The sequence below is a fragment of the Cariama cristata genome, unplaced genomic scaffold (genome assembly GCF_000690535.1).
Source record: "Cariama cristata isolate BGI_N322 unplaced genomic scaffold, ASM69053v1 scaffold7763, whole genome shotgun sequence".
In the NCBI taxonomy this organism is placed as follows: Eukaryota; Metazoa; Chordata; class Aves; order Cariamiformes; family Cariamidae; genus Cariama; species Cariama cristata.
Window position 1 is genome coordinate 36,846 of NW_009610108.1, and position 14,525 is coordinate 51,370.

Genomic DNA, 14,525 nt, shown 5'->3' on the forward strand with positions numbered 1-14,525 from the left:
ACAGAAGATCAGACAGAAATTCTGTCTAATCTCCATGGTCCTCCAAGATCCCCAGGCAGCATGAACAAGGAATGGGGGGGGCAGGGGGGGGATAAAACAAAAAACAACCAAAAAATAAAAACCAAAACCCCACTCAAACAGAGATTTTGCTTTCCATCAAATGCCACCTCAGCAGGGCTGTACATTCAGCAGTATACAAGAACTGGTCTCAGAAGGGACTCCAAAAATACGGAGCAGGGTCTGCAAAATGCTAGTGGAGATCATGAAAGCCGAAAAGTGCTGCACACATATAGATAAATAAAGAATAACTTAAAGGCATTTTTAATATCGCCATTACTAGTAGTCTTCCTGCCTCATCTTTAACACATTTGTGTCCCAAACAGTTCTGGCAGTATGCACAACAGCATGCCCGTTTCACAACTGAAAAATGAAAGCAGAGAGACTAACAAGACATATCAAAGGTAACAGAGATGTCTGCAGGGGAGCAAGAAATAGTTTGTGTTCCTTGAGTCATCTCAAGATACAACCCCCAGCACAGCGCCATCTTTTCTTACCCAAGAAAGTGTCATCTATTCTAATAAAACAAAACTATTATTACAAAGTATAATGAAGTGTGACTACAACTGCTAGTAAGAATTTGCAAAACAAGTATTACATCTGGAAGAAATCAGATCTATCAAATATGGAAAGAAAAAGTTTGCTGTAACATAAGCAGGACTGAAGGGCTTTATTGTGTTTATTAAAGATCAACTGGAATTGGAAACCAAACCTAAACACTGTGCAGCTAGTAAAAACTTATTTTGCTTTCTCTTTCTTTCACTCATTCCTGAAGGACCTTCTTTCTTTAAAAGATCTTCCCTATCTTGATACAAACAGCAAATATCTTCAATGATTTACACTACAGCCATCTGGTTTATAACTTACAAAGCTGCTTTTGAAACCTTCAGTCACAGAGTATCATGGAGACTTCCTCTCCCACCCACACTACCTAAGCCACCCCCACAGGCACTAACACACTATAGAATAGGAAATGCATGGAAACCCATACAATAGAGAACAGAAATGTTGTGGCTGGTCTGTTATCATCCATAGCGAGTTACTCATGCAGGTGGGGGGAGTCCCAGCACAGATGAAACCAGTGATATTACTTGTAAACTGGAACTGAGCCAGCACCCTGCCTGGTGAGCATGTGGTTGCACACAGGCTTTCACAGGTCTCTCGGAGCAGATCCATGGGGTAGAGCTCTCAAAGAGCATACTGTAAGAATCCAACATACCACAACAGCGGTGCTGAAACTAGTTGGCTACAAAAGAAACTGCAAATTGCGGGGATGCTGACTTGAGTGGCTTCTTACTTGTTTTGGAAGGGTGAAGAAGCACAGATCTCCATGGCTAAGTTGGAACACCTGTGCACCAATAACGACACCATCCTTACAGAGAGCAAGCAGGGCAAGCTCTGCTATCATTTTCCATCTCTGTTCCTCTTCAAAAGGCAGTCACAAATTCTCATTATAAGTGATGTTTTACTTTTGCTAATGGGGACATCTTGTTAGCTCCAAGGCAGCAGAAGGAAGAATTTATAATTTTAGATCCATTCTACCACACTAGAAAAACAAGCTAATGAAACAATTTAATCACAGACAGAAGCAATGGCTGGCAAAGTTCATTCAGCAGTTCAGAGAATCTTTCCTTGCATCAGAAATGTTTATACTTAATAAAGGATTTCCCTATGAAAAGCTTTCATGGAGACTCTTCCTTACCCCAAGCACATGAAACTCCGCTTTTTCATAAGAACTCAAGATCATTTCTCTAGAGAAGAAGTGTACTCTGGAAAAAACTGAAAATTGGTTTTGAGACTACTGAAAGCAACATCTGTTTTTTGTGAGCACTCAGCAGTATTTCTGCCTCCCTGCAGACAGCAGTATACCATCTACAACACCAACTCTTTCCTTGAGATGGTCTTAAATCTACACTGAGCTTTGGTAGCTGTAAATTGATGAAAAGTGGCAAAACAAACTAAATATCCCTTTTCAGGGCTCATTAAAGGGAGTGTACGCAACTCTGGGTCAGTAACCAAACTATCTTTTCTTAAGATTAAATGCTCTTTCAAGTCTTACATGCAATGCCATGATTTAAATGTAGTTTCAGATTACCTGAACTGTGTATCTAAAGAGCAGTAGTAAAGCTATTTATCTGCCATCTCCTGGAATTAGTAATCTTTGTCATATGACAGCACAGAAATGCACAGCCAGTAAGGCGAAGTTGTGCATATCTCGAGAGGAAAAAAACCCCAACCTGTATTACATAAGATTTTTTTTCTCACCTTAACACAGGAATCAACAGATCTATCACATTATGGCAGCTTCATGCTTTGTTTTACAAAAGCATTAAGTAACATGCTGCTGAAAGGAAGTGCCTATGACAAAGACTGTTTAAAGGAAGTTAAAAGATCGATAAAATGCAAACTGAACTGTTACATCTCCCTAATTCCGGCTGCACCTTCATGCACAGTGACAATGCTTGCAAGGCAGAGACACAAGTACTAGTTTGCACCTCAACACGAGCAGCTGTGAGCTAACAGTGGTCTGGAGCCACTCACTGCATTTCTTTGTCTTACCACAGTGACTTAACACATGGTTACAAGTTCATGGTTATATCTGGGAGATACACAAAGAGCAACAACAGAGCTGATTCTCAGGCTTGTCAGCTGTTGCACAATGATTGTGAACTGCTAGCAGCAAAAAAACAGAAGTGGATCCAAACAAAAACAGGCTACCAGTCCTGCAACAAAACCTCTTCAGGACTAGGTCTCCAGATCATCCAGCTTGGAAGACTCTATGACAGTGTTTCTTATTTAAAATGTGACTTGTCTGCAAAGTCAGGCACTAGCTCAGATGAGCTTGGTGAAGTGAGTGTAACAGGAAAGGCGGACACATAAAAGCTTGTTCTCTACTAGGCCACATCTGCTTCTATGCCACCCTCCAAGTCAATGAGCAGGACTTGTGGCAGCCTCCTCCATACAGTCTCTCAAGTAACTAAAGCAAGCACGGGGACGGGGTTGCTCTCATTCACAACCATACCAAAGAACAACCTTCTCCAAGCTGAATATTTAGAGTTGAAAGAATTTAAAATAAGCAGACACTGGACATTTCTCTAATTCAGCAGGTGAGGTTGCCGTGCAACGAGCCTGAGGAGAAGCACAGGCTCTGGAAATTAATCACACTGGCAACAGTCTTTTGCTGCCTATAACTCAGATACAAAGGGAGCAATGAATAATACAGTTGCAAACCACAGAAGTATGTGTGAAAGGAGGAGGATCTGACACACAAAGGGCTATCTGGCAGTTTACAAGACCTGAGGGTAGAAGGCACCAAGAGGTATCTACAAACAGATATATTTTATCTTGACAGATGAAGAAACACTGCTCATTTGAGATCACACAGGCTGAAACCTTTTACTTAAATAATCTGTCTTCATGCCTCAGCTGTGAGGCAGAGTACCCAACGGCACAACCTGGTTCAATGCTGCAGAGTTACTTCTTCTTCTCTGGTAGATATATACTAAGTGATTACACCACTGGCACAGACATATTTACACCCCTAATCCTGTTATTCTCCTACTATAGAAAGTGTCTAACATAGAAAAAGAGCTGGGAAACAGAATGATAACATTAAGTAGTTTTTTGTTGTTTGGTTGGGGCTTTTTTGGTTTTGGTTTTTTGGGGGTTTTTTTGCCAGGACCACTTCTAGGAAGATGAAGCTATTTGCTTCATCTCTGTAGCATTTCAGGAAGAGTTTCCACAGAATAAACAATTAGATACAACCTATTGTTGACTTACCCTGCTGTCTCTGTACACATCAAAAACAACTAAAAAGGAGAAAAAAATATGTTAATCTTAAGATATATAATTTCACAGGAGATGTCTAAATCTGAATAGAGACTTGTGTACACAGCACAATCTGCAAAGTCATTATGTCTAAAGAACTGCAAGCCAGAGTTAGGTTCATTTCCAAGAGGGAGTTGAAACATTTCAGGAACTACTGTTAACGCCCCGAGAGATCAGCTGTCGGGTTTTTCCATTTAATGCTGGTTTCTTCTGTTGATGTTCACCACAATGAAGAACATTTGATAAACTCTTGGCCCAGAGAGAAGCATATCTTCGATATGCTGCTGTTTAGCTTACAGCAGAATGGAAAAATTTCAAGGAAGGATCAAGACTCCACCATGCTAGACTTTGCACAAACATTTAATAAGAGAAAGTTCCTGCTTGACAGAGATTAGGACTTCAGGAGATAACAAGGCAAACAGGTTGTAGGAACAAAGGGGTCAGTGGGCATGCTGAGGAGGAGGTGGCAGTGAAATGGCTATGGTTAACGTAACCCAGAGCAGATACAGCACATCTACTCATTATCAACAACTGTTTCAAACAGACTCTTTGCTACTTGATGATTGATGCAAAGCTGCCTTGTGTAGCTCCATTGTTGTCCCTCCCCTTGATTCAATTAAGCATGAATCTTTGCACATGCATCTTTCTATTAGCTTCTGTTCTGTACAGTTGAACAAATCTTTGATAGGTCTTTCTCTTCAGCTAGGAAAACTGACAGATAAGCATTCAGGTATGACTACATGTAGAAGTTGTACCAATTTAGCACAAAGGAAGGAAAAAAAAAAAGTCCGATTTAGAAAATCCTCAGACAACTGCTGTATTGTCACTTACTTCACTAATAAGGAAAGGAATACTTCAGCTATGAGATTTCCCAATACATGTGGGATAAACCAAACTGAGGATATGACTGAAGAACACTTGAGCCTGAGCGACTACTCAGGAAGCTGCCCGTCAGTAACAGGAATGTTGATTGATCACATCCATGCATGTAAAGCTACTCAGTAGCTTAATCTAACATTTCATGTGAAGTTGGCTGGGCTAAGGGCAAACCACAGCGTCAAAGCCAGTCACGTAACTGCTTTTAACCATATAGCCTAAATATCCACACAGATTTTTGCACAAGCTTAGTTATGTCAATTTAAAATGTCACTCCGGAATTAAGTGCTATATTTTCTCAAGAAGACAAGCCCTCAGTGGCTAAGAAAGTCATCAATGCAAAGAGGACTACAGCAACCCTAGATTTCTTCTCCAGCTGTTCAACTGAACTTGTAGCCTGTATCATGTACTCTCATTAGTTATATTCCATTAATGGAAAACTTGCATCTGAGCTTCATTATAGAACGCCACCTGTCAGCTTAAAGCAAACCTATGGCAATCACTGAGGGTAACGGCATTTAGCGGGGTTATGAGTGCACGTGGGTGACTAGTTAGGGACACTCACAAACACTGAACAGAAAAGAAAACCTAAACTGTTCCATCTTCTTAGGGACCACCTCAAAAAAGTGCCAGTGAGACTGTAATAAAACTTTATCAGCAATTGGTCAAAATGGAAGGTAAGCCAAGGCTCGCCTTTCCAGTAAGTACTGGCACCTCCAGAACACTGTTCTTACTGGGCTCTTATGAAAGGTATGTAGAAGGTTCTAACATCATTTAGAAGTATTTACAAGGCATTCACCCATCTGTTATCCTACTGCTCTGACTCTGCAATGCTTCAGCTGCTCTGACTCAACTCTTCCATCTGGAGATGCTACCAGACCAACTGGAAAAAGCAGAGCAAACAGCATCAAAATCCCCAACAAAACAAGAAGTCAGGAAAAAAGCTATAATACCTTTCCTTTTAAGAGCAAACAAACAAGCAAATCCAGATTTTTATTGTTAACAACACATATGCTACCAGAAAGTGGGACAAGGGATATGATGGCGGATGAATGAAAGGTGGATTAAAAAAAAACAAAACAAAACAAAACAATCACCAACAAAACCAGAAACCATTTTCTGCATGGCATTTCTCTGCAGATGGACAAGTCACGAGCATTTAGTGAAGAGTTAAGAACAAAAGGTTAACAAACCTTCATCCCAGAAGGTCACCCTGAAATCTCCTTTTCCCAGAAGGTAACTCAGATGGCATAGTTTTTTGTCCTTTGCATAAGATGACACTTCAGACCTTTCAGTTCACCAGACAGCAGTTTCAGAGCCTAAATCTGGGCATCAATTTCCAAAAATAGTGCCCTGAATTCTTATCTATCAGTTGATTACATACCAGCTAAAATTATGTTGGAACACAGAGGAAAATTAAAAGACCATAATCAGAATGTCAGATCTATACGACTATTCTTACTTCAGAACATTAGGGCTATGGACCTATTAAACTAGTACACTGATTTTCAGACTACTAGTCTTCTCCAAGCAGTGGTCCTTGAGAACTTTGGACTGAAATAAAGGAAACCCGCAGAGTCAAATTATTAAGAATTTTAATATAACAGAGACTGGCATTAGAATGTATCTTTTTCAGAAAGACAGGACAGATCTATTTGATTGCTCTGGTGGCTCAGCAAAATAATTAACCACGTTCAGAACTTACCTAAAGGTTGAGTTTTCAAAGCTTTATAGAAGACAATGCAACTGCCAGACGATTCTTATGTTTATGTATTTTACTAAATTGAGGTTTGGTCCACATCAGACCCAATTTAAATTTCTCCATCATATTTTTCACCACCACTGATCACCTATCGCAACAGAACACTATTCAATTCTCACTAAACCATGTCAGGAAACTATTTCCAAAAAAATGAGTACGTTTAAAGAACAAGATAATTTACCTGGGCTTCTTAGGTATATCAAATACTGTGGCCTTTATTCAAAAGTTTCAGCAGCTAAACTGTTGTGCATCAATATTTTAGGAGAAATTATTATCACTTCTTGAAAAGAAACTTACAAAGGAATACATCAATAATTTAGCAGCAAACATCTGACAACATCTTTCTAAACAAGTATTCTTCTTATAACTGAATGCCTTTTGTTAAGCATTTCCTACCTCACTTCTCAGGTTTAGAATTTTTCTTAATTAAAAAGAAGTATAAGGGGAAAAAGCCTCAAAAACAAAAAAAAGTCATTATGCCTCCTGATGGGATCTTTCACTCATTCATTGTGTCTTCCTGAAAAGCTCCAGCCTATTCCTTCAGGTTTTTTTTGTTGCCAGTTTTATAGTCGTTCAAAAACTACATTGCTCTGCATGCTCTAGCCACAAGAGCTATAAGCCTTTCCCAAGTTAAAAAGAACCAAGCCCTGTGAAAGCAATGGCTATGAAGAGAGAGATGTGTATCAGGCTTAAAATATTGGGGATGCCATTACTTATTGAGAAGTTTCTGTTTTAACACTGATCTCCAGGAGTAAATTGGAATTTAGCACATCACAACTCGGTGCACTATGGAGGAAAGGAGTCTGGCTCAGCAACAGCAAGGAGGCAGGAGGACAGGTTTCATTTCTAGCAAGTTTGCCCTGCTGGCCCTTTCAATTTCAGACCTCCCACTACCCTGCAAAAGAACTTCAAAGAGGTAGACCCTTCATTTCTGTTTTTAAGTCTTTGTAACTATGTGTGCAATAAGTATTTAAAAACCTTCATAAACATCCTTTTTCCTTCCCCCATGCTCCCCTTGCTAATTGAAGCCTTAAGATACTTACAGTCTTCATCCAAGAATTTATACTGTATGTGTTTCTTGAAAAACTCCTGTATTGATCTACAGATCTCCTCATGTTGCTTAGAGATATGATCGTAGTATTGAGTGTAGTCCCTCTGCGATATACCTGTCAATAATTGTATGTGATTATAAAGAGCTTTAGGCATGCAAAAAACCCAACCAGATAAAATGCAGTTATCAGAGACATGCATGGTATAATTTATATTTCAGAAGACGGGGTTCTCCCAAGTTTAAACCATTACCAATGACTTACTGTTTGGCTTTATTCTCCTATACTTAACACTTCCATTAGCAATCTTCTCCTTGAACAGTTCTGTCCTACATTTTGTGAACCTCATTTTGTATGTACATGCTTTGACTATTTTTAAGTTAACTTCAGGAGGAAACTTTGCCTGTGTTTAAGTTTCCAGTTCCTGTCTTTTCCTTTCAGTTTTATTCCCTCTGGTTACTCTGGTCAAAAACCTTTTCTGTTCTGCACATCAGATGTAGGGACAAGAATTTGGAACCATGAAATGAAATGGGTAGAGGCTAAGCTTGCATACCAGCAAAGATGATAGATCCTAGCATACCACAAAGACTCTCATTTAACTGATTTTTTAAGCATGGAATAATGCATACCTGTTTGATAAGGCACTACAAGTGAAACCCGAAATCCTAAAATCAATGAGATAGCATGCAGACTGGTACCTTATTTCTCTCATTTGCCCCCTCGAGGGCTTTCTTGCATGTCTGACATTAGATAAACTATCCCAGCTACATCACAAACTCTTAATTTCAGACATTTGTTTGTGTACAAGACAATAGTTTAAGTTGACATCAACAGGATCATACACTTGTATGCATCTCAAGTGACAGAAGTTCTCATACAGGATGTGTCAACATAAGCTACTGCAATACTCTGCTGAATAAGTGTCAAATCAAGACCTGCCCTATCACTGCAGAATGAGTAATTCTTGCTATTTAAAAAAAAAAAAAAAGACAGAATCCCCCAAGAAAGATGTATCAATGATGGCAGTTTGCTGTTTGAACCATATATAAAACACAGAAATTAAGTTTACTGTAAGACAATGCTGACTACCTCCAAAGACGGCCTCTTTAAAAAAGTTGATATAAAAGTTTATGATGTCAGTGGAACTCTGAATTATTAATACCACTGCAAAGCTTAACAGGTCTAAAAACAAAAACCAAGAGACGGTGGCATCTCAGGGGATGCAAATGTATAGCTGGAAAATCATTCACTACACTGTGTAAGTATCACTCCTTAGTTTGACTGACAGGCTTATTAATTTTAAGAGCATAGGAACATACTGTGAAAAATCTTGGAACTGTCTTCAGAAATGCAGCTGGAGTGCTAGCTGAAAAAAAAAAATAAATCTGTACTGGTAGATCTATTAGGTTTCAAAATCTAGTAGACAGAAATGAAACATAGAGAGTGTTTAACTAGCCAGTGTATAAATGCTTTGAGGTATTTGAAAGTAAATATCACAATATGTATTCTATAATAACTGCACATTCAAATGTTTTAGAGGTTATTACAGTGATGCAGATCTCTGGCAGTTGTGGTACTCCAGCAGTGCGTAACAGGACAGGATTCCGCTCTTCTCCCTTCAAAAAGCTGTGTCAGTAGCCACTAAGCAGTACTGTCTTAATGGAGAATCTCTGCTGTTAGCAAGATAAAGTCTGTTACAGAGAACTGTAATAAACCCTCCAATTGGTATGAATGCGGAGAGAATGGGAAGATGAGCGTAGAAGCACCAGAAGGAACAGCCAAATAAAAGGGCTATGAGAACGGTATGTGTTGACAGTACCTAGATTAGCACGTCCCAAAACATCTATGTGCAGCTCCACAGGACACCCAGATCAGGAAACAAAGAACAGGGAGTACGTTCCTAATGAGTCGCAGAGGTGGGACATGATGGAGTGACAAATTGCTGACTGCTCCTAACAGGCACAGAAAGGCACATCCAAAAGAAGCACATAGTCACCATGCTGAGAAGCAGCCAGGAGAAACAATGAAGACTATCTAGCTAAAATCCCTTCCCTTCCATATCATCACAAGGAATCCTGGACAGATCACTTCTATATACGTGTCTTGGTGCTTGTGAATACATAGGTATGAGACAGACAAAATGAGCAAACTTGGTTTTATTTTAGAGCAAAAAATTACCTTCTTTCCTATAAAGTCTGGATTACAGCTTTGCTACACCACTGCTATAACATTTCCTTGTTAGAAGACATTAGGCAGAATGATTCAATCTTGTTAAGGACAAATATGCACCAGTCCTGTGCTATTTACCTGTCTGTTCATCTTTGAAGATTCCACGGTAGATCACACCAGAAACCAATTCAAACTCCAGAATAGTATTTAGCCTAAAATTAAACCCCTCAAAGCAAGCACCTGTATGTGCACTAGATGTCTAAGCTCCTGTTATAGTCAGCAGATAATAGTCAATACATCCAGAGGAGTATAATTCAGCTAAATTTACCCTAGAGCTGCCTAAAATACATGTTCTAGCACAACCTGCCTGTCCTCCAGCTGTCACAGGTCTCCTGATGCACTCACCAGCTCTTTGCTTGCTGTGTATACCCTAGCTTCAAGTTCAGTGCCACTTGAAACATTTTACATTTAAGATTTTGAACCAGAGTAACAGATCAACAGGTTTTCTAACTAAGCCACACTCAATATAATATGAACTCAAGACACCTCATACACTGCTGGACGTGTTCTGACCTCCCCAACTTTCTGCATATAATGGTCACATTTTATCACCATAATACTCAACTGCCTCTGTATTCATTCTGCAAGTTGGAGATTATGCAATTCGCTCCTGAATATAAAAGAATCACTTATATAGCGGCCTTTGGGTGAAGTTTCTGAATTAGTAATTAGAATTAAGAATATTCCCACTGTAATATTGTGCATGCTGTGTTGCCAGGCTTTCAAATCCAGTGGAAAGAGAAATGTGGCAATCCACATTTTAAATTACAGAAAGAAGAAGAAAACATTAGCTCCAGAAATGAGGTGTGATAAGAAAGAACTGTCTTCAGATTTAGCTCTGATTCAAGGAATCGGAGAAACTCCTAAGAATTTCGCCTAACAATTTTCTCTTTAAGAAAATCCATACCTATAAGCTTGTTTTCCTTGACAAAGCATCTGAATTCTGCACCAGGGATTAGTTCACACCATTTGCGAAGAACAAGCTATAGAGGAAAAACAAATGACAAAGTATTGTTTCAGAAACGTAACAGGTAACTTTCTGTCAGTGGGTATACCTTCTATATCTACAGTCTTGCTGTAATGGTAAGATGACCTCTGAAGTTTTTCCGGATACAAGAAAACAAACCAATCTTAACCTGCAGTTCACACAATCATCTCAGCAAATGCTTCAAAGCAATTAGACTTTAATATTAATTTCATAGAATCACAGAATGCTTTCGGTTGGAAGGCACCTTTCAAGACCATCTAGTCCAAACTAGTTTAAAGTAGAAAGGTTCAGACTGAACATCACAAGAAACTTTTTCACCAGGAGGACTCTCAAGCATTGGAATAGCTCCCTCATAGAGGCTGCGAAGCCTCCATCCACTGGGGTTTTTGGACCAGATTTGATAAAATGCCAAGTAACCCAACTTGATCTCATTGCTTACCAGCTCTGAACATGACAATGGACTGCAGACCTCTCGAGGCCCCTTCCCACCTTAATTATGTTATGTTCTTCCACTTTGTACAGCATTTATAACTGTGAAATTATTTATGAAACAACTTTGAAGTTACATTAATGATAAAGCATGGAAAACAAAAACCCTGCTGTACAATACAACAATCTGTCATGGAATTGGCAGAAAGTTGCTCCCTAGTCAAAAGAGCTGATGAGCAGAATTAAATTTAACCAAGTCAACCTCTATTCTGGTATACGCCCAAGCAGAATTCTGAGACGCCTTTGAAGGCGCAAACCAGTTAAAATAAGGACACAGGATAAAAATAGTAACCAAACTATTATAGTCAATAGGACAGACTGCCTGGTAATTAAAGCATATCTCTGGCACTGTCTCAAGTTTCTGTGCTTCTTAAACTGAAATATTCAGATGGATCCATTATTTTGAAGGCCTCAGTTACTGCTACTGGATACTGGAAACTCACACCACCTACCAACTGCAGTAGAAAAACCTCAGTAATCAAAGATGACATTCCTAACTAAGGTGTAAACATGAAACTCTTTGTTCCAACTTTCAGACATCCTGTATCTTTAAAGCACTTTAGATAGTGCTTTAAAAAAAAAAGGGTTAATCCACTTTTCTAAGGTCCTTTAAGCCAACAGGATGATGACAAATGCTGTATTTACACAAAAACTATTATTAGAGAAATTACTAGATGCTATCATAAAAGCAACAGCACCACATGAACAGTTTAAAGCATTGTTAATATCTACATCACTAGCTTAACATTTTAATCTGGTAACAAGCATATGAAAGAAGGAAGATCTGACAGACCACCAGTTCAGGATGTCCCCAGCCACTACAGCTAGCTTCTCTCTCAGTAACCTCAGCTGTGATATTCACAAGCAGCATACCATCAAGGATATACAACTTTCAGCTATTGAATTTGTCCTTCCTGGCAAAACCTGACAGACAGGAGAGGAAATTGCAAGGAAGCTTCAAAAGCCTGAACTTTAGCTCATCTGATCTGCAATTAAATTATGACCTGTAGTGCTTAACCAGACTTCCCCACACTGCCCAAGCAACACAATTAAAATAAACCAAACAAATTTTATGGGCGCATATCCAAGCACGAATGGTACCCTGCCTGTGAGCAATTTGTTTAAATTATCTAGAAATCATGCAAAGAGTCCTACCTCATAGTCCAAGGAAGGATCAGGGGAATCATCAGTACAGTGAATAAATCTGGAAAAGTAAGGCACAGGCATCAAAATCTGCTTTTACATATAAGATTTTAGCCATAGTCAGAAAAAACACCCTAAACTGTGAATCACGAAAACTACTGTTAAATTCTCTCCAAGACATACAAAACAAGTAAATTCAATACATCAGTAACAAACCTCCTTTTGACAATTCACCTCTTTTCATGTAGTCTAATTTGGAAGCACTTAGATTTGAACAGGGCCATGGTTAAAATGTGAGTGTGTATTCATTGTTGAGTTTTTTCTGTTTGAATAAGTGGTGCTGCTCCTTTCCTCTTTATTGCTATGTTGGCATAACTAGATTCTGAAAGAACCAGACAAACTTGAGCAATCTAATCTAGTTTCATTGCAGCATGTTTTCCCTAGTACTTTTAATGTTTAACTTCCTAAACCACACAACAGAGACACATCATCATGCCTTACAGCAGTTCATTTCCATGAATAAGGGATGCAAAACAGCACCACTTGGCACTTTTGATTCCACAGAATGCCATCTTTCTAAATTAAGAGCCTTAACAAATAGTCTTACAAATCTCTTGAGAGCGGGAATAAACAAAACTATTTCCACAACCGCAAGTAGATGTCAAGGTTTTGTCCCTTATGAGTAGCTGACTGTGTGTGTCACCTTTCAGGAACTACCAAGAATGGAGGCAGTAATACCCAAGCCAACTTCTATGTATCTTTTTGTCATTTTACAGCAAATCCTGTAACTTTCAAAGGGAATTAGCAAAACATGCATTTTCCTTCCAAGTTCACTCCCTGACCTTACTGACAACATTCTACTTTGATGCACAGAACTGTGTAAATGGTCACTGCTGAGCAATAGTCTTAAATGGCAACATTTATGCTGTCTCCCTTTGGCGCTGAACTTGGTTGAGCGATCCAAAAGTCTAACATCTCTAATACAAGCATCGCATTTGTAAGACATGGCTGCCCAGCCTTTGGTTTGAAGTGAAGAGCTATCGTAAAGAGTTCATTCAATATGCCGCCAGCAGAAATAAATTTCACACATTTTAGTTTAGACTTCAATATCCGCTACATGCAGAAAAGAAGGGTGATAGCAGGCATATTTTCCAAAAGTACTGTAATCAAACAGATCCTATATATCTGTAAGCCTATGTAAACAGATAACATCCTTCAACTACAGTTTATACTTCCCACAATTTAAGATCTGTCAAGGCAATAGAAACAAACTTACGAGAGCTTGCAGTTTTGCTAGACTCAAAATTCCTCCCTTACTAGCATATGTGCCTACCATGCTCAAGAAAATACACCCCCTCCACAAAAATGATCATAAACTATATACAAGAAGGCAGCTGAAGTCCAGCACATGGAGTTTTACAGTCCCTGCACACTAGGACCTGTATTACCTCTCACAGATTTCCATAGGTGAGGTCAGGGTACCTGCAATCTGCCTCATTCTAATAACATGCAGTCTTTTCCAGCAGTCAAAAAACAGCCTTATGAACAATCAAAATTATCCCCTGCTCAACCCTCAAATATTTTAGGTGAGAGTTATGTGGGGAAAGATACTTCTTCCTTCTTTCTAAGTCAGAAAATGAAATCCTTGGGTGCCACCCCAAGCCACACAGACTACTCAGGTATTGCTGCCAAATCAAGCAAATAGGCAAAATGATGAACATTAACAAAAAGAGGTAGTAATGTTATTTTTCTTGAGCCTTAATGACACAGGACTGAGTACAAATACGGAAAAATGGGAGAATACAGTGAAACACAAAATAAACTCAGGTTTTTGTAGTCTCATTTTCCTTTTAAATAACATCATAAGTTTTTTGTCAACAAAAGGACATTAGTATCACCCCTTTTTGGGGGGTAAATTTGGGGCAACTTGAGGTAGTTGCAATTTTATATTTTTTATGAACTTATTGTAGCATTAATTGTTCAGACCCAGTTGAATTTGTCTACTACATACGGCCTTTTGATCATAAGAGGCAGAAGGCTAAGTGGGGTTTCTTTAACCTGCATCCTATTCAGGTTTGGAGGTATTTGAAAGAACAATCACAAA

The 14,525-nt window shown here is 39.0% G+C and overlaps 1 protein-coding gene across 1 annotated transcript in view; it reads right to left on the reverse strand.

The window, feature by feature from the left end:
* The window catches only part of CDC123 (cell division cycle 123), a gene marked incomplete at its 5' end in the record, with an annotated part of 32,108 nt that overhangs the window by 3,259 nt on the left and 14,324 nt on the right, over nt 1-14,525 (reverse strand). Inside the window, 4 exons of the mRNA XM_009697767.1 lie at nt 3,838-3,866; nt 7,567-7,689; nt 10,709-10,784; nt 12,434-12,482. Coding sequence (XP_009696069.1) covers nt 3,838-3,866; nt 7,567-7,689; nt 10,709-10,784; nt 12,434-12,482 — 277 coding nt within the window. The remainder of the gene's footprint in view (nt 1-3,837; nt 3,867-7,566; nt 7,690-10,708; nt 10,785-12,433; nt 12,483-14,525) is intronic.